Consider the following 21,495-nt stretch of genomic DNA (forward strand, 5'->3'; position numbering starts at 1 on the left):
ACATTATCCAGTAAATGTCAGGGGAAGGTGAAGCAACTATCATATGGGCAATGAAAATTATAAAAGCAAATCATAGTTATCATACTTTGACGCTGAAAAAGAAAGTTTAAGAAAAGCTGAAAGAAGTTAAGCAAAAATGTGTCCTCCTCAAGGTCACACGATAAGCAGTTGGGTTTTGCATTCAGAGCTTTTCCCATATCGAAACATGATCAAGCCCAGTATATAAACTACAGCCAACTGCTAGAACTGAAATTTCTCTCCACATTCAATTTAAGATTCTGATTTTAACTTTTAAATCAATTCATTGCAATAGTCCAGCATACCTTTCTTCTCTTATTAGTTCCTAGAGTCCGCCAAGACTTTTGCATTCTTTGAATGATCATCGTTTTCAAATTCCTTCAGTTCATTATGAACTAACTAGATCAAGAGCTTTTTTTTGTATTTCCCCATCTCTTTGGAATTTTCTTCCAAATATAGTGCGTTTTGAACCCATCTATTTGAAATTCAGAACTCTCTTGAAAACATTCCTTTTTGAGAAAGCTTTTTCCATTAAGTTAGATGATTCTGGCATCATGAAGGTTTATTAGTGAGACTGTCTGCAAAATTATTTTAAAACTATTTAAATTATTTTGAAATTTTAAATACAGTGGTACCTCGGAATCCGAAGGCCCCAGAACTCGAACTTGGAATCCAAACTTTTTAAAAATTAAATTTTGCCCCAGAATCTGAACGCTGCTTTGGAATCCAAATGTACGAGACACAGCGCTGCGTACACCTTTCAGTGCTATAGAAATAATAAATAGTAGTAGTGACTGCAAGCGTTCCTCAACGCAAAGCGTTCCCTCTAATGCAGCTTCCTGTTTCCGCCTGGGAGGGAAGCTTTGGGCTGAGCATCACTTGCAGTTCCCGTTGCAGATCTTGCTGCCTATGCTGGTGGGGGGCCCGATCTTACTGTCTCTGCCGGTGGGAGGCCCGACCTTGCTGCCTCAGTTAAATTTATTGGAAAATCTGAGTTTGTGGGACCAAGGAACGGATTAATCAAATTTCTATTATTTTTAATGGGAAAAATTGTCTTGGAACTCGACCATTTTGGAACTCAAACGGGGTTCTGGAATGGATTAAGTTCAGATTCCAAGGTACCACTGTATATGTACATGTATACATATATGTGCATATGTACAGTATATTCTTTCTTTTCTCTCCTTTTTTTTTCAGTCTGTGCTATCCTTTGTCTTTTTAAGAATATGGAGTTCCTTTCTATTTTAATTGCAACTTTGTAAACTGCTCTGCTATTGCCCAAGGAAGGGCAGTATATTAAATAAAATTAAACCATAAACAGAGAGAATCAAACAGTAAAAAGCAGCAAATGAAAGAACGTGGCACCAACCTTGAAAAAATCTGTCTTTTCAGCCATGTATTTCAGGTTGCCTTCAGCCAGAGGGGGTCTGATAACTACAGCCACACGTCCCTGGTTCAGATTTAAGGGTTGCATGGCCTCCAGTGGGCTGCTCGGGTTTTCCCCAGTGACAACAGCAACTGACTGTGTCAAACCAACCAAGTCCATCACCAGCGAAATGGCCACACTCTGGACACTGAAATCACTGGCCAAACTGCATGCATTCATGAGGGTCTGGAGCCACAAAGGTGGCTGCACCTCCTCGCAATCTGACAAAAGAAACAAAAAGAACATCACCTAGAATGTTACACTTGTTGCTCTCCAGCAAGGAAATGAAGCAGCCAAACTTCCATGAAAACAGCACTGGTTTGGCCCCATGGAAACTTCATAGTAACATAGTAGATGACGGCAGATAAAGACCCGAATGGTCCATCCAGCCTGCCCAACCTGATTCAATTTAAAAAATTTTTTTAATTTTTTTCTTCTTAGCTATTTCTGGGCAAGAATCCAAAGATCTACCCGGTACTGTGCTTGGGTTCCCACTGCCAAAATCTCTGTCAAAACCTACTCCAGCCCATCTACACCCTCCCAGCCATTGAAGTTCTCCCCAGCCCATCCTCCCCCAAACGGCCATATACAGACACAGATCGTGAAAGTCTGCCCAGTACTTAAGATTAAGAACGCTGTAACTCGTATTGACTAATAATTATTATGTATGTTACCTCGTAACTCGTTCTGATCTCTCTGGGGAGGATTGGATATAAAACAAATAAATACGTAAAGGGATTGGACAATTTTCTGAAAGAAAAGGGGATAGAAGGGTATAGATAGAGGGCTAGTATACAGGTTCTGGACCTGATGGGCTGCCGCGTGAGCGTACTGCTGGGCTTGATGGACCTCAGATCTGACCCAGCAGAGGCACGGCTTACGTTCTTAAAAGGATAGCCTTACTGGGTCAGATCAATGTATTGAATGTTTAGCTTACTGTCTGCCATATTAACGAACCTTTGATGATGGTTCTGACTCTTGGAATTATGCAATTCTGCTTTGGAACAGCTGTAAATTTATGCAAGAGAATGTGTGTGCTGTGTAGAAAGTTATGTAGAAGCCAATTTTTATTACGGCAGATAGATGTAAGAATATTTAAAAGTGTTCCGTTATTAAATTGCAAATGTTTCTAGCCATTTAGAGGGAAATTCTGTAATGGCCACCTAAAGTTAGGCACCGGTGGATGCTACATTGCGCCTGACGGTATCTAAATTAATTGTTTTAATCGGCCTTAAGAGACTATAACAACACTGGCCAACACTCATTTTTGTGCCTCAAATGTTAGGCCCGTTTCTGGGTATATTTGACCTGCTGATTCCAAAAATGTCAGCAATTTTCTCCTATCAGCTCTAGATTTTGAGATACAGAACATGTGCCATATACCTCTTTTCACTCAGGATATATTTTTTTTTTTTTAATTTATTTGCACTTTTCAGAAATATACAACATATCAGAGGTATATCAAACAGAAATCCAAAAATTACACACAAAACAAACCCTCTCACCCCCCAAAAGCTCAAAAATACAAACTGTTGTACTGTATCTCTTCAGTACAATGCATCAGAATACAACCAAAAGAACCAAACTCCCCTCCCCTTTCCCACCCCAGGGTCAAGTTATACAAAGAAAAAACACGAGAAGATGATTGCAATGAAGAAAAAGAAAACTAAACAAGAATCATATTATAGAGTCACACCAGCGAATATATGGATCCCACACCTTTAAAAAGGGAGTAAGTCGATTATGCAGCAAAGCAGTCAGTTTAGACATACAATAAATAAAAGTCACTTTACGCAATAGAAACATTCGACCCGGGGGATAAGCCTGTTTCCAATTTGCAGCCAATAAAAGTCGAGCAGCCGTAAATATAAAACATGCATGTTTATGTGCTTTAGCAGGTAACATAGCTAATGGAAGATGTAAAAGAGCACTACCCATGTTACGATAAAGAATGGTATGGAAATTCACTCAGGATATTTTAATGTAGTGTTTAAATTATTATCTTTTAAGCATGAAGGAAACATATTAAAATGAAATGAAAAGTGTTTCAACATGAAAATCTACTTATTTCACACCAAAAGCACAAGTTTACGATACAAACTTGCCAGTCATTGGACACACAAGAAGCTCTTTTTGTAAGACTTCTGGGATCTGCCAGGATATTCCTGCGTAAGATTCCAACAACAGTCTGCCAACATGTGTGCATCCCATCTTCCTTGGTATCTGGCTTCCATTGTTTTTATGTCTTGGTGAAATCTTTCACCTTGCTCTTTGCTTAAGTCACCAAGGTTCTCTGGAAAGCGATCTAAGTGACTGTGCAGATAATGGACTTTAACACTCATGTTAAAGCCATGCAGCTGCAAGTTAAGTTTGCTAAGTCTTTCTTAAAGCTTGTTTTGACGTATGCCCAGTAAACAATTTGTTCAACTCCAGTGGTTTTTCACAACATAAAAATGTGTATGAGATGATATAACGTTTTGTTTACTCTCCATGCGATGATTGGAGGAGTGTGTGGCATATTTTCTTTATTACAACATATGCACTTTATCACTCTTGTCATATTGGCTTCAACTCGTCCCCTCTTTATATTTGTGCTGAAATGAAAGAGCATATCCTCTACTAATTGTGTGTAGTTGTCTGCCTTCTTATTGCCAATAAAGTTTTCACAACAAGAACAATGAAGACCAGGCACATGATTCCATTTCATTCATTAGACATGTGGGTCATTTATAAATTGTCTGATCTGTGGACCATCAAAAATTCCTGCCTTCAGTTTTTCCATGGTAAGTCAAGGTAACATATGTTCTATGTATTTAATGCACGAACCATCTTTATTCAAAGCCTTTAAAAATGGTCTCAACAGTGGTGGCAGTATGATTCTCTCTCGTGCTACCAAAGGTTCATTGATTATATTTTGTCCTCCAACAACCATATATCCCTCGGAGGCCAATCTTTCTGTCTCCCAATGTTCAAGTTTGGTTCTACTATCCCAAAGGCATAAAAAGCAAGAATACTTGTGTAGCCACCATATCTAAGAAACTAGAGCTCATGTGGTCTATCCAATGCAATTTTCAAAGACCAGTGCCCTAACTGAGACCAGCCCTACCTGTGTACGTTCTGGTTCAACAGGAACTTGTCTAACTTTGTCTTGAATCCCTGGAGGGTGTTTTCCCCTATAACAGCCTCCGGAAGAGCGTTCCAATTTTCTACCACTCTCTGGGTGAAGAAGAACTTCCTTATGTTTGTACGGAATCTATCCCCTTTTAACATTAGAGAGTGCCCTCTCGTTCTCTCTACCTTGGAGAGGGTGAACAACCTGTCTTTATCTACTAAGTCCATTCCCTTCATTATCCTGAATGTTTCGATTATGTCCCCTCTCAGTCTCCTCTGTTTGAGGGAGAAGAGGCCCAGTTTCTCTAATCTCTCGCTGTATGGCAACTCCTTCAGCCCCTTAACCATTTTAGTCACTCTTCTCTGGACCCTTTCGAGTAGTATTGTGTCTTTCTTCATGTACGGCAAACATTTTGCCTTATGGCTGTGTCAGGGAAAAGGGGAAGCAGAGCTTTTTAATTTAGCACAAACGTGCTCACTGTAGTCCATGCAGAGAAAGCTGTCTGGTATCCAACGCTGTTAAATGACCCACCTCTTGCTGACATCATTTAACAATGTTGGATACCAGACAGCTTTCTCTGCATGGACTACAGTGAGCACGTTTGAAAGCATTGGATGAGAAACGCTACCTGTTTTTCCTCTTTATCAGTTACATAGTTACAGACAGCTAGACCTGTCATTTTTTTTGGATCGCTAAAACCCTTGCTTTTTTTTTTTTTTTTGTCCATAGCCAAGTTAGTGCATCAATCGCTTGGTTAGTTTGCATGGCCGGATCGGAAAATGGGCGATGAGGGGAAAAACACACGGTGAGCCCTTTTGTACACTGGGACGGCAAATGTGATCATCGCTAAAGCTATCAAAACAGATTTAGGGGCAATCGCTGGCTTTCGTGCATCTGGGCCAGCCTAAATGAGGTCTTACCAGAGTCTTATACAGGGGCATCAACACCTCTTTTTTTTACTGGCCATACCTCTCCCTATGCACCAAGCATTCTTCTAGCTTTCGCTATTGCCTCTTCAACCTGTTTAGGTGACAGACCACTCTTATGTCTCCAAAGTGACTTAAGATATCCCATGAAAAAATTAAGAAGACAGCACAAGAATATATTTTCTTTATTGCTTAGCATCTCTAAAATGCAAGCATACTTACTATTTGTTTTTCTAATGAAATACAGAAAATGTCAATCTGTCCCCCCCCCCAACAAAAAACAAAAAAAAGAGAGAAAACAGGAAAGCGGTATATACTTACCAGCAGACTCTGACTTTTCTATCTGCAGTTCAGACGTGTGGCTCCCCTCTGCAATATATACTGGAAAACTTGAGCACTCAAGGAATAGCTGACACGCAGCAATAAAAGCAGGAAGGTATTCTTTTACAGCTGGCTTGCTGGCTTTCTTTTCTTTCGTTTCTGCTTGTGCATCTTCATCCCATCTTGGAGTCTCTCCCTGGCCTTTAGCAAGGTCCACCCTAAGCTCAGACAAGGAATCGCACGGAATGATGTACAGAGTAATAAGTCTAGTCAGAAACTGTTGGAAATACTCCAAGCAGCATTGCATTGCAGTTTTCTGAGCTGTTTTCCCGCTCCTGGGTGCAGTCCCCTGTGGAGTCGTGGAAGGGGGATGTACCACAGTCTCCTCAGATCCCACAGTGGATGCTGTCTCAGTCTCTGAGGAAGTGCTGCCAAGAGGCAGGCTGGCTGCTCCCTGTCCTTCGATCAATACCCTATCAATGTCATCTACCCCCTCCGCCTGGTATTGTACAAACTCAGTAAAGCCACTCTCTGAAGAGCGACTGCTTGGGGGGTTCTCACTATCTTCAAATACATCTGCAGGGCTTTCAAGCATAACAGATGACACCTGGACAAAGCAAGAAAGAGCAGAACATGAGAAAAAGCTCATTTACAATAACTCTTGCAGATAATGCACTGCCTGCTGGAGAAAATTGTGGCATCGTTCAATGTATCACACCCTTTATTTCTATTTCAACTTACCAGAAATCAGTAAAACTGCAACTATGCTATGCTACAGTACCTATAGCCCAGGGATCTCAAAGTCGCTCCTCGAGGGCCGCAATCCAGTCAGGTTTTCAGGATTTCCCCAATATGCATGAGATCTATTTGCATGCACTGCTTTCATTGAATGCTAATAGATCTCATGCAAATTCATTGGGGAAATCCTGAAAACCCGACTGGATTGCAGCCCTCAAGGAGGGACTTGAGACCCCTGCTATATATAGCCCAACCAATCCCTGAAACAGCAGTGTCAAGGCAGATGTTAACTAATATAAAACAAAACAAATATTACATAAAAATCTAATATAATAAAATGGTAAGCCGCGCATGCGCACTTCCTAAGCGTGCGTCCGTTTTCTGTGAGCTGCAGCTAGGAAGTGCGCATGCGCGGCTCACCCCCTGCCCTCTCTGTCGCCTCCCGCCTCCAGCAGCGTGACAGTTTTCAAAGAGGCGAGGGATTCTTTCAACGCGGAACCACCAGCCGTTAAAGCTCCTGGCGCTGACTCCCAACGGTGGAGGAGAGGCAAGGTAGAAGAAGATTTCCGCTGCCCAGCACCCAAGTCCTTTGCCGCCCCCCCTTCCCTTACCGCGGCCCCGACTGGCGATTTCAGCAGCGTGTCCAGCAGTCTTCACACGCTGCTTCGGGCCCTTCTACTGCCCTGATTTGCTCCGGACGTGCCAGAGTAAATCAGGCCAGTAGAAGGACCCGAAGCAGCGTGTGAAGACTGCTGGACACGCTGCTTGAATCGCCATGTGTAGTCGGGCCCGCGGGAAGGGAAGGGGAGGGCCGCCAAAGGACTCGGGCCCGCGTTTGTAGTCGCTACTGTGGGAAGGGAAATGGGGTAGAGGAAACAATAATGCTGCTGCACAGGGAACTGGTGTGGGGGGAGGGAAATGGAAGGGGGAGGGAATGTTGCTTTGGACAGACAGACAGAGGGAGGAAGGGAGACAGAAAGACACAGGGGCAGGTGCACAGGGAACTGGTGTGGGGGGAAGGAAATGGAGGGGGAGGGAATGCTGCTTTGGATACACAGACAGAGGGAGGAAGGGAGACAGAAAGACAAGAAGAAAGACACAGGGGCAGGTGCACAGGGAACTGGTGTGGGGGGAGGGAATGCTGCTTTGGACACACAGACAGAGGGAGGAAGGGAGACAGAAAGACAAGAAGAAAGACATTGGGGCAGGTGCACAGGGAACTGGTGTGGGGGGGAGGGAAATGGAGGGGAAGGGAATGCTGCTTTGGACACACAGACAGAGGGAGGAAGGGAGACAGAAAGACAAGAAGAAAGACACAGGGGCAGGTGCACAGGGAACTGGTGTGGGGGGAGGGAATGCTGCTTTGGACACACAGACAGAGGGAGGAAGGGAGACAGAAAGACAAGAAGAAAGACATTGGGGCAGGTGCACAGGGAACTGGTGTGGGGGGAGGGAAATGGAGGGGAAGGGAATGCTGCTTTGGACACACAGACAGAGGGAGGAAGGGAGACAGAAAGACAAGAAGAAAGACATTGGGGCAGGTGCACAGGGAACTGGTGTGGGGGGAGGGAAATGGAGGGGAAGGGAATGCTGCTTTGGACACACAGACAGAGGGAGGAAGGGAGACAGAAAGACAAGAAGAAAGACACAGGGGCAGGTGCACAGGGAACTGGTATGGGGGGAGGGAAAGGTGCTGCTGGACAGGGGGGAGGTAAAAAAAAGGGAGAAGGGCTGCTGCTGCATAAGGAGAGCTGTGAAGGGGTGGTGGTGGACAAGGGGAGGTAAAAGGAAGGGAGAATGGACAGGGGGAGCAGGCAAGGGGTGATGGACAGCCAAGGAAAAAGAAAGAAAGAAAGCGGCTAAGGAGAGAGAGAGAGAGAAAAAGAAATAAAGAGAGACACACACACATATATTCTAGCACCCGTTAATGTAAAGGGCTATAAGACTAGTTACACCATATTTCAGTAGTCTTAAAGGGAGATATTCTATAAATGGCATGAAAACTTGGGTGCCAGTAGGTACCCTACCAGCACCTAAGTTAATTGAGAAACGCTATTTAAAATGGGGAAAAAAACAGTAAAAATAAAGCACCTACTGGTGCCTATATAAAGGTTGAAATACAAAACAAAAAGTGGAATGAGACTAAAATTGAATTTATCAATTCAATTGCACTGATAGATCGTTTATGGAAGAAGGCAAAACCTTAGACCGTATTGATACGTCTCATAACAGCCAATGGCCATTTGACAAATGCAATGTTGTGGTTTCAATCATTGATCCGCCTCCATACCTTTGATACAAATGCAATAATTAATATAAATAAATTTTTATAAACAATGAATTTTATGATTTTATAATAAATAAAGTTGATATGGTTGTCAAAAGTTCATGATAAAGTTGTATAAGGTCATATAAAAATTCTGTGCAAAATAGTAATTTTCAGAATTCATATGGTCACTGAAATTGACACTTTTTATGGGACTCATAAAAACTCATAGAAAAAAACATTAATCTAGGACGGTGAATGAAATGAATGCTATCGCAAAATTTTATAAGAATTGTCAAAAATTCATACAAATTCATAGAAAAAACACTAGAGAATGACACAGTGACAAAATTCATCACCGTTCCCATCCCCACGGAAAACCGCAGGAAACCATCTTCATGTCATTCTTTAAGGAGAGAGGGAAGAATCAGAGTATGAATGGCCACAACCACTGACTCACAAGCTTTGCTTTGAAGAATGCTGGTGTAGAAGGACTGAGGTTGAAACAGACACTACAGAATAACAGTCTCTGGTATCCAGAGCAGATATTGTGATGTCATAATGCCTCATTCCACCAGTGCCTAAGAGCCAATCACATCAGTGATGTCACAATGGCTTCATTATCCTTGGCTCACATAAGCACAGCCACTGACCTACAAGCTTTGCTTTGAAGAATGCTGGTGTAGAAGGACCAAGGTTGAAATAGACACTAGAAAATGACATGGGATTATTTCCCGCGGTTATCCGCGAAGACAGGAACGGTGATGAATTTTGTCACCGTGTCATTATCTAGCACTTATCTTAGTGGCCACGGTAATTAACTGACGGATCTGTTTCGTTAGTACTTCTTCAGAGAATCCGTTGGAAAAGTCATAATGCTGACCGACTGAGCCATGAATGTGGCTTTCCAAAGAGCATAAATGATCTGTGTCAAGTCTGACACAGATCATTTACGCTGGAGAGGAGAAGTGCTTGATTTAATTTTCAGTGGGAGATGTCCCTGAGTTTGCCCCTAAAGAAGGAAACAAAACGGGGCTCTGTAGGGCGATCAGTTGGAACTCCCGGACAACAGACCCTCTTACTAGATGGATGTTGGTAGCTTCTCAGCTAAGTCCTTGTAGATGGCAGTTTAAATTTATTGGACAAATGTGATTTTTTTGCTTTCTCAAGGCTCATCAATTAGTGATTTTGCACTTTGTGTGCTTTTTGAAATTCAGGAACGATGTGACTTTGCACTTGACACTTTGGGCACTTTATTATTATCTTCAATCTTTGCACATCTGAATTTATATTCATTAGAATTTTTAACACATTAATTGGGTTTTTTAAGCTGGAGGATGGTTTTAAATGATGTTTATGGATAACCTTGCATGCACTCTAGGATGCTTTATGCCTGATATGCCTTGGTGAACTTTTGACTTTCTGCCAATAAGTTCCCATGAACTGATAACTATCCCCAGCTATTTATTAAATCTTTAGAGATTCTTGGTGTATCTAACCAATATTAATTAAGTAGTGCAAATTTTGAAAGGCTGCAGGTTCAAGATAGTTCCCAGATTTGAGAGTAGGTCTTTTCCTTCTAGCTTCCATCATCTCTAAAATTTGCTCCTTTTTCTTGGAGCACACTAGCTGAACCCTTGTCCACACCCTTGTAACCTCAGGCTTAGATTACTGCAATTTACTTCTAACAGGTCTCCCGCTGAACTGACTCTCCCCCCTGCAATCGGTGCAAAATTCTGCTGTATGACTTATCTTCTACCAACCTCGCAACACTCACGTTACCTCTCCTTAAATCATTTCACTGGTTACCTATCTGCCTTTGCATACAGTTCAAACTCCTACTACTAACCTACAGATGTGCTCATTCTGCAGCTCTCCTCTCTTGTCTCTCCTTACACACCTCCCAAAGAACTCTGTTCCTTAGATAAGCTGCTTTTATCTGTACCCTTCTCCTCCACGGTCAATTCCAGACTTCTCGCTGCCCTGTATGCCATGAACAAACTACTTGAGTATGTGCATCACAACCTTTCCCTTGTTCAAAAGTAGGCTGAAAACCCACCTTTTTGAGATAGCCTTCAACTCTTAACCCTACTCCCCTCTGTTCTCTGCTCACCACCCTAGCCAGTAATTTAACCATCCCTGCTAACTATAACTCCTGTTTTGGTTTTCTGTCCTGATTGATTAGATTGTGAGTTCATTCAAGCAGGGACTGTCTCCTTTGTGACTTCTGTACATCGCTACACACATCTGGTAGTGCTCTAGAAATTAGTAATAGTAGTAGTAGTAATAACAACAAAGACGCACTCAGAAATAAATACCCTACCTTTTTGTCCTCCCATTCTTTCAAGAAGCAGTTTTGTCCATTTGGAAGCAGCAGCCCAGAATCTGTGCCCGCAGACAAGAGTGGAGGCTGAACCTTGCTGAGAATCTTGGAGCAGAGGCGCAGGGAGTCAGTGAGTTCTGTCAAGTGCAGGGCCTGAAGGTGACTAGTGAGTGCAGAAATCATTCGGAGCAGCAGCTGCGGCAGATGCTCCGTCTGGATCTCAATATACGTTTCCTGAGGGAGAAATGACAATATCAGGCAACGTATTTCTTCATCCCCAGAAAGGCAAAATATCAAATCTTAAGCATACATAACATTCTCTATACTAACCCATTTCTTATTCTGTACTGTTTCAATAGAAAAGCTTGCTAACAATACTTTACATACAGAATAAATGTAGTTCTTGTAAAGTAAACATGGCATTGATGGTAAATAGTATTGACAGATATAATTAAAATTAGACGCAGTCTCTCATTATTTCAATATCTACTTTTTACCCCACCACCCATATCCACACGCAGTTAAAACATTTTCCACCATCATATGCCAAAGCTGATTACCTCTCTTTTGTATTAGAGTCTGCAAAACATGGTACATAAATCCCCAACTAGCCCATTAGCAAGAAAAAACAAATTAACAGAGGCTGCAAGCCGTACCTGGCAAATTACTCTCATACTTCTAGTAGGCTTGAAAAGAAGAAAGCAAAGAAGTAAGCAGAGAAGATACACAGCAGATCCCGCTCTGGCAACTGTCACTCAAGCACAAGAGTTATACAAGACCATGTTATTAGTGAGAGGATTAACATTTTAATTTGACAATTTCAAATGGTGTTGGCAAGCAAACACCTGATTAACTGAATCAAAGCTCTAGGCCAGTGGTCTCCAACGCATTGTCTCCAAAGTCCTCCATTGCAGACCTCAAAAGGTTCGCTGAAATGCTCTTCAAATCCTGTAAATGTGTTCATTTCAGTCTTTCCTACTTAATATAGTAACTGCAAACAATCTCAGGTGTCTCATTTATGGAATGTTCTATTGTTGACAAAATAAAGTGAGTTTTTAAACCATTTCCTTGACAAGTTGTAGAATCCATATTAGTATTAATTTTTAATGTTTAGTACACATCTGAACAAGAAGATCAAGACAGTTTACAAAATTAGTTATGTATAAGTTTGAAATGTTTTGGGGAACCTCAGAGCTTTATCGCATTCACACTTTAGTCCTTTATGTGAAAAGGGTTGGAGACCACTACTCTAGGCTGCCCTAATTAGCTAAGACAGCAATTTTTAAAACTAGAATCGAGTGATTCAACTGCAAGACTGGCAAGAGAAGAGGATAAAGGGAGAAAGGCTGAAAACCACATGGCAACCCCCTCCCCCCAATTACAAACCAATATTGTACATAAGAATGTTCTCACTTATCTTGTGGTTAACTAGTAAATATTGGTTGATTTACACACTATTACATTTGTAATCACTAACCCCAAGAGGACGAGGGATAAAGGGAGCTCTTACCAAAGACACAATATCCAACAAAAAATCCACTAATAGGCAGAAATTGGTCAAGGACAGTTCAGGTGGCTCTCTGTCTGCTCCAGATGGAAGATGAAGTCTTGCGTGCAGTGTCTGCCTATGGAGTTAAATAATAAAAAGGTTGCTTCCTGTTCAAACCAAGAGTTTATTTTCACATATGCATTTATTTTCAGTACTATTAATATATTAGAAATACAAATAGAAACAACAAAATTAGAACAAACAGCATTCCATAATATGTCTTCATCTATTAGTTATGAGGAGGGGGGGGGGGAATGATTGTTTTATGTATTAATGGTGTATTTAAAGTGCCTTCTTTGTGGTGTTTATGTTAAATTAATTGTATTGCACTGCCAAAGTTGAAAATTAATAAAGATTAAAAAAAAAAAAGAACAAACAGCACTGCAGTACCTCAAGTTACATTCTTAGTGATCATAGTATACGTGAATCCTTTTCCTCCTTTTCAGCTCCACATTAGCCAATTCACAATGGATTACTAAGATGAAGAAAACCTGGCACATAAATTGCTCTTGATCCTCATTGCTAGACTCAAGTGGAAGAGGGTTCGCATGAGGTTTACAGTGCTCCTAATATCTTCAAACTAACTGTGACTCAAAGGAAGAGATACATTACAGGCCACTACATCTCCATTTTATGGTCAAACTTCAACATCAGAGTTCACGAAAGCATCTATTTTCAAATCTCATTGTTTCATTTATTGAAATTTGTCCATTTCATTCATTGAAATATATTGACCAGACCCACCCTCCTCTCTCTCTCAAGCTCTTCAATGGATTCCATTGTCTCTTTTTCCATTCAATTCAAAATTTTCTTTTTCTTTCAAGGATTTGCATTACTTTGTCCATTCATGTATCTTTTCCCGCTGATCTCATCACACTCCTCAGAGTACAGGTCCCGTTTTCTCCTCCATTCCTAACACCTAACTTTATGTCTTTTCCATTTCTGTTCTCTGTATTTGTAACTCCTACCCCCTTGCAGTAAATCAGAATTGCTTTCATTACACTTAATTCCTCCTAAAGACATGTTTGCGGAGTTGCAATTCATTGGTTTTCAAGAAAATCAACAAGTCCATAGTCTTGTTATTGAAACAGACAAGGGGGAAGCCACTGCTTGTCCGGAATCGGTAGCATGGAATGTTGCTCTTTGGGTTTTTGTCAGGTACTAGTGACCTGGATTGGCCAGCATAAGGACAGGCTACTGGGCTAAATGGACCATTGGTCTGACCCAGTAAGGTTATTCTTATGTTCATATGCCAGGGGTGCCCAACACGTCGATCGCGATCGACCGGTTGCTCGGGAAGGCAATGCGAGTCGATCACGGAACCCATCCCGGGTTCCGTGATAGACTCATGTTGCCGTCCCGATCGACCAGCCGATCAGCCTTCCTCTCCCTGTGGTTCCCCACCGGTCATCACTTCATGCACACCCATTCTCGCTGCGTCCTTCCTTGCCCGACTGCCAGAACCCGTCTTCCTCGCGCGCCTTTGTCCCGGCGCGCTTTTGACCTGATGCCCTTGCTTTGTCCCGTAGAAAATCTTTGATAGACTGGGGGATGATGTCACTTCCTTCGGGAGAAAGCGGGAGGGAGGTCTAGGGAAGTCACGTCACTGGAGAGCTGAGCGCCGGCTGCCCCTGGCGGAATCAAGCCGCCAGACTGGAGAAAGGCGGTTCAGGAGCAGGAGGTGCTCTGCCCAAAAATGCAAGAACTGCTGCTGCTCTGGCATATTGAGCCTGAAAATGGGAAGTTGAGGAGGGGGGGGCTACGCATTTTTGTAAGTGCCGTGCTGAAAGGAGACTGGAACAGCTCTCATGGAAGGATTTATAGACTGGCTTTTTCTTTTCCTCGGCCCTGGGCATCCGGAGATTTGGGCCTACAGAAGCCTCGCGCTGACCAGCATTCCTCTCCCCGACGTCAATTCTGACATCGGAGAGGAATTTCTGGGCCAGCCAATCGCTGCCTGGCTGGCCCGGAACTTCCTCTCCCACATCAGAATTGAAGGGGAGCGGAACCCTGGTCAGTGCAAGGCTTCTGCAAAGAAAGCTTGGGGCGGTGGTGGCTTGGAGGCCTGTTTCCCGGTAGCGGTGGAAAACCTAGTGGCTTGGGGGAGGGCAGAGAGAAAGAAACAAAGGGGGCAGGCAGGGAGACAGAAAAAAGGGGAGACAGGGAGACAAAGAAAGAAGGGAAACAGAAAGAAAGAGGGAACAGGGTGACAGAAAGAAAGTGGGCATGGAGAGAAAGAGAAAGAAAGAACAGGAGGCAGGGAGAAAGAAAGAGAAAGTTGGGGGGAGAATGAGGTCTGGAGGAGAGAAAGCATATAGGAGGCTGAAAGAAGGGAAGAAATATTGGATGCAGGAGTGGGCTGAAGTCAGAAGATGTCAGAAGAAGAAGTGCAGCCAGAGTGAAGTGAGAAGAAGTCAGAAGAAGAAAGTGCAACCAGAGACTCATGAAATCACCAGACAACAAAAGTAGGAAAAATGATTTTATTTTCAATTTAGTGATCAAAATATGTCCATTTTGAGAATTTATATCTGCTGTTTATATTTTGCACTATGGCTCCCTTTTACTAAACCTCAATAGCGGTTTTTAGCGCAGGGAGCCTATGAGCGTCGAGAGCAACGTGGGGCATTCAGCGCAGCTCCCTGCACTAAAAACTGCTATTTGGTTCAGTAAAAAGGGAGGGGGTATATTTGTCTATTTTTGTATGGCTGTTATTGAGGCGACATTGCATAGTCATTTGCCTTGACCTCTTTAAAAAAAAAACCCGAAATATGAATTATAATTAACATTTTCTCTGCCTTTCAGTGTGCTTTGTGGGGGTTTTTTAAAAATTATTTTATTGTTGGTAGATCATTTTGACTTGGTCATTTTAAAAGTAGCTCGCAAGCCCAAAAAGTGTGGGCACCCCTGTCATATGCTATACCCTTTACCCTTCATTACACCTCCTTTTAAGCAGGCACATCAAGCACCTATTGCAAATGAACGATTGTGTAGATCTTTCATCATGACATATTTACCATGTATAACTCCAGGTCCAATTTTAGAGCTATATATAAAATCACTACCTTGTAGGAGGAAACCTATATCTGGCAACCTTTTACTAATAAGGAATTGGAAGATTAATTAGAATATTTTTCAATTTTTGAACTATATTATGCTTTATTTGACTTTATATACCGCCTCTTCTTTGTAAGTAACAAAGCAGTTTATATAACAAAATTAAAATTCAGAGATGAATGCCATTTTAGACAAAAGAAAAAAGAGAGGAAAAAAAAAAGGCCTATATAAGAGGAAAACCTATTCTGAAATAACATGACTAGGGCAACTGAATGATATTAGTTAAGTAACCTGGACCACGATAGGAAAAAGCTCTAACATTAATTCATGAGATTAATTAATGTTTAACCCAATTACTGGTTTATACAAATAATACTTTCAGATATAATACTTTCAGATTGATCAGTGCTGGGTATTCCTGAAAGAGCCTTGCTGCATGGCTCCCTGCCCATCTAGAGGTAGTTGTGAATGAAGGCTCAAGGTACCACGAACCATGCCTAATTAAGTTGGAAGAATAAAGGAGTAATATTAATTTAAGTTCAAATTAAGAGGCTCAAACCACAGTTTTGGAAAATGCACCTCGAATTATGGAGGAGGGAATCCATCTCAGAAGATCTAGAAGTGGCTGCAAATGGGCGCCTTTCTGTCTTGGGAACCAAATGTTCTGCAGAGATTGCTCAAATATAATTTAGGTCACTGAGCAGAAGGGGATTACAAAGTCAAAAACCACTTAAAAAGGGGAAAGGAATGAAGGTGATGCATAAAACCTTTCAATGTGACTACTGATGCAGTAAGAGCCACTAAATGCAGCAGCAAAAAGAAAAAAGATGCATTCTACAAGGAAAGGAAAACAAAAGTTGGCAGCAGAACTGAGAAATGGAGCAGTAGCACAGACGTGAGAGATATCAACAGAAGGGAACTGCAATAGTCTAAGACCGAAAGCATCACCTTTCAGTAGACCAGGCATGTCCAACAGGTAGATCATGGAAGGGTCAGAGGTAGATTGCCAGCCCCACTTGGCTCCATCTTTCCAGCAGCTCGCCCCGTCGCTAGGAGAGAGCTTGTGCAGGCAGGTCATCTGCTGAGGGCTTGCCGCTGATTCTTTGCCTGTCTTTTTTCCCTGCCTGCGGGAATCTTGCCTGCGGGTGTATTGGGGGTGCTTGTTGTTTTTGTGCCAGTTTATGGGTACCTCAGGGGCTTGCCGCCCATGCCACGTGATGATACGCCATAGGTCCGGCGTTATACCTGGTCTCCTGCCTCTCAGAATCACCCATTCCTGCCCCCGCTCTAACACTCCTTAGAAGTGTGTTATATACTGGGTAAAATCCATTCGCCTGGGCTTTACCTGAATACACTTATCGTATTGGTTGTGTCGTGTGCTGGTCGTTGGTTGCTTTATAGTTGACTTTCATTAAACATTTTCAGGCAGACAAGAATTTGGTGATTTTGGCGGGCTTTCCTAATTTTGTTCTAACTTGCCTATACTTTGCTTTCAAATTGGTTCAAACCACTGTGACTTTTGTTTGCCTCTGCAATTTTATTTTGCCTAGCCTTTGCGTTGATTCTACACTGAAATTTTATTTCACCTTGCCTTTGCATTGATTCTACACTGTGTGCAGAATTTATTAAATTGTGTGTGGTGGTATTTGAACTTGTTTGGCGGTATTTGATTTTATCTGGTTTGCTGGACAGGTGTTTGAGTTTTTTGGATGATTGTTTGGTGGTATTTGATTATTGGTGCCAGTATGATGAATTCTTATTTTTACTTTTAGAACTGCATGTGTAGTTTTGGCATCTCCAGTCCTTGTATTGCACATTATCCAGAGGTCTTCAGTTCCTGTTGATCTTTAATACTTTGGGACAGTGACAGTTTTGGACCAGATTCAGCCAGAGTTTATACTAACAGCAGATTTGGCCTTCTTACATCCAGCCACCCCAGTATAACGAAGATGAGTGTTCCAAAGAAGAGCAAAATCTACCACTTTCATGATGAATAGGAAATGGACTACTTCATATTCATGAAAGACAAGTGTTGTCTAATTTGTAACGCCCCAGTATCCTTGCCCATAAAGGGTAATCTGGACCGTCATTATAAGACTCTGCATAGCAATAAGTTTGATGCTGATTTTCCACCCTAAAGTGAAATTCGTAAACTGAAGTTCAAAGAACTTAAATCGAAATTGGCTACACAGCAACAGTTGATGGTGAAGCAAAGGTCACATTCGGTCAATGCAACCGTATCATCCTTCAAGGTCAGCAACCTGATCGCAAAGAAATGAGAGTACCCAAGAGAGGGACTTGGGGGGTAATAGTGGACACGTCAATGAAGCCAATGGCACAGTGCGCAGCGGCCGCTAAGAGAGCGAATAGAATGCTAGGTATAATCAAGAAGGGTATTACAACCAGGACGAAAGAAGTTATCCTGACGCTGTATCGGGTGATGGTGCGCCCACACCTGGAATACTGCATCCAGTTTTGGTCGCCGTACCTTAAGAAGGATATGGCGTTACTCGAGAGGGTTCAGAGAAGAGCGACACGTCTGATAAAAGGGATAGAAAACCTTTCATACGCTGAGAGATTGGAGAAACTGGGTCTCTTTTCCCTGGAGAAGAGTAGACTTAGAGGGGATATGATAAAGACTTATAAGATCATGAGGGGCATAGAGAGAGTAGAGAGGGACAGATTCTTCAAACTTTCAAAAAAATAAAAGAACAAGAGGGCATTCAGAAAAGTTGAAAGGGGACAGATTCAAAATGAATGCCAGGCAGTTCTTCTTTACCTAACGTGTGGTGAACACCTGGAATGCGCTTCCAGAGGACGTTATAAGGCAGAGTACGATACTGGGATTTAAAAAAGGATTGGACAATTTCCTGCTGGAAAAGGGAATACAAGGATATAAAGAGAGGATTACTGCTCAGGTCCTGGACCTGTTGGGCCACCGCGTGAGCGGACTGCTGGGCAAGATGGACCTCAGGCCTGACCCAGCAGAGGCATTGCTTATGTTCTTATGTTTAAATGCAAACCTTTCACTGAAGGGGAATTTGTAAAAGATTGTTTTCTTGAAGCAGCTGACAATCTTTTTAAGGATTTAAAAATAGAGATCATAGCTACTATTCAAGATGTACAATTATCAAGAAACACCGTCGTACAGCGAATAGAAAAGATGCGTGGAGACACAACTGAACAGTTGTTGGGAGGATGTTTCAAATTGTGTTGCTTTCTCACTCCAACTGGATGAATCTAGACATAAGAGAAAGCCCAGTTACTAGTCTTTATCCGGATGGTTTTTGAAGACTTCAGTGTTAAAGAAGAACTACTTAGAATGATTTCTTTAAAAGGGAGAACTACCAGTCAGGAAATATTCAGTTCTTTCCATTCTTTTGTAACAAAGTGTAATCTTCCATTGCATAGACTTGTTTCCTTCACTACTGATGGAGCAAGAGCAATGACAGGTAAGGTTAAGGGTTTCATAGCTCTCTGTAGACAGCATGATGACTTCTCAGATTTCCTTTCTTACTGCATCATTCACAAGCACGTTTTGGCAAGCAAGAGACTCAATACAAAGACTGTCATGGGCATCGCTTTCAAAATTGTAAATTCAGTTAGTGGAAGATCACTTAAAAGACGGCTTTTCAATCTTACTCTTGATGAAGGGGCAGCAGAAATCATTTTGAACACAGATGTAAGGTGGCTAAGTAGGCACAAATTTCTTCAAAGATTTCATGATTTGCTGAATGAAATAAGAAGTTTTATTGAAGGAGAAAGGAGATGACCAAGCAGAGTTGGAAGATTATGTGGTTATGTGATCTGCCATTTCTCGCTGACTACAGGCGAACTAAGTGATATGAACCTTGAACTACAAGGTAAAAACAAATGCATTGGCGAGATGATGAGTACAGTTTCATCCAACAAGAGCAAATTTGACCTAATGATGACTGGCCTTGCAAACAACACTTTTGATCATTTTCATAATATGCAGGACCATCTGGGACAATATCCAAATTTTGTTTTAACCCTAAAAAAATGACATTTTTCTCAAGACCTGTGCTGAGCAAGAATAGTTTTGTAAGCTAGTGCCTAGAGACAAATTTCCTAACTTGAGAAGATGCAGTGAAGCTGTACACTCCTGTTTCGGTTCAGCTTATTTATGTGAATCTGTGTTTTCCCATCTGAAAATGACAAAGAGTACACAATGTTCCAACATGACAGATGAACATCTCCAGGATTCCCTGAGACTGGCCCTCACGCAATATTCATCCAACTTCAAAAAGCTGGTGGATGAAATGCAGGCTCAGATGTCTCACTAATGAACAAGAGTGAAATATTCAGCTGGGGTAGCGGCGAGAGGAAGCTCCGCCCACCCACCCCCGCGTCAGAGGCAGAGTCAGCGCCCGGGCTCCCCCTTAAAGGAGTCGAACCGAGCGCGACCTGCACTCTGACCGCGTGCTGCAGGAGAGGCTCAGCGGACCAGAGGGGAGGTAGGAGAAGCCGCCGAAGGAGTCGGGCAGAGGCAGGCAGTCAGGAATTCAGCTGGGGTAGCGGCGAGAGGAAGCTCCGCCCACCCCCCCATGTCAGAGGCAGAGTCAGCGCCCGGGCTCCCCCTTAAAAGGGGGCGAGCCAACAGCGCGCAGCCGTTCGGCGAGCGGCAAAGGCGCTCGCCTTAGCGAGAGCGCCTTTGCGAAGAGCCTTAAGAAGAGCCAAACAAAACACCGTAGGGCATATCCTTCATTCTAAACACCCTATTGCTCAGATCTCTCTAACACCTAACTCCGAACTCTCTAACACCTAACTCTTCAACTTTACTCCTCAGAGGCCCTAACCTCACATACTCTCATACTATCTCTCATACTATCTCTTATACTCTCACATTTACTCTCTCCCTTTTTGTTGTTATGGCAGGGCGGACAAGGAGTGTGAAACCTACAAGCAAGGTCGGCATCCCCTGCACTGAGGTGATCCGGGAGATGACCTCAACCTACGTACAGACGGAGGAGAACACAGCACCAGGAAAGGACGTCTCCGTGCAGACCGAGACCATCCCACAGCAGTACATTACGGCCTCCACACAGACAGAGGAGGTCAGCCAGCAGGATGACGACATCATGCAGGAACTCAGGAGCCTCAGGGAGGAGGTGAAACGTCTGAGAGGCATTAGAGAGGATGAGGCCTATATCGATGGGATAGTGCAGGAACTGTCCCAAATCACAGAACGGGCCCGTGACGGATCTCCCATGGTGACGCCAGGGCCGTCACCACAGAAACCAACTGTTGGAGTTCAGGAGATGGATGGAGACACTGACTCCTGGCAGTTGGTGACCTCATCCACAGGTAAATGTAGGAGACCCCGCCCCCCATTTACAAACTCTTCACCTTCTTACTCTTTCTCTCACCAGGACAGCTCCACATCGACTCCACATCTGAACCTGAAGAACAGATTCCAGGTCTTGCAGGAGGAGACTACCGACGTGGAGCAAGACCAGGATCAACACATATCTCCTTCTCCGGGGACAATGGTTCGACACACCCAAAAGAAGCGTAGAGTCATAGCCATTGGGGACTCCATGTTGAGGGGCACCGAGGGACCAATATGCAGACCAGATATGCAGTCGAGGGAAGTCTGCTGTCTTCCTGGAGCCAGAATACGAGATGTGACCACCTGTCTTGATAGATTTCTCAAGCTCCAGGACCACTTCCCCATGCTGCTCATCCACGTCGGAACGAATGACACTGCCAAGAACACCCTGGAGGACATAGCCAGAGAC

At 42.9% G+C, this 21,495-nt stretch overlaps 1 protein-coding gene across 4 annotated transcripts in view; it reads right to left on the reverse strand.

The window, feature by feature from the left end:
• The window catches only part of DOP1A (DOP1 leucine zipper like protein A), a 284,642-nt gene that overhangs the window by 132,081 nt on the left and 131,066 nt on the right, over positions 1-21,495 (reverse strand). For 3 of the 4 annotated variants that reach the window (XM_033937929.1, XM_033937928.1, XM_033937931.1), the window contains 5 exons: positions 12,641-12,755; positions 11,787-11,816; positions 11,131-11,364; positions 5,804-6,410; positions 1,388-1,665 (listed from right to left, as the gene is read on the reverse strand). In XM_033937929.1, coding sequence (XP_033793820.1) covers positions 1,388-1,665; positions 5,804-6,410; positions 11,131-11,364; positions 11,787-11,816; positions 12,641-12,755 — 1,264 coding nt within the window. The remainder of the gene's footprint in view (positions 1-1,387; positions 1,666-5,803; positions 6,411-11,130; positions 11,365-11,786; positions 11,817-12,640; positions 12,756-21,495) is intronic. The other variant, XM_033937930.1, reaches the window with a different exon arrangement.

The sequence above is a fragment of the Geotrypetes seraphini genome, chromosome 3, assembly GCF_902459505.1.
Source record: "Geotrypetes seraphini chromosome 3, aGeoSer1.1, whole genome shotgun sequence".
Classification (NCBI taxonomy): domain Eukaryota; kingdom Metazoa; phylum Chordata; class Amphibia; order Gymnophiona; family Dermophiidae; genus Geotrypetes; species Geotrypetes seraphini.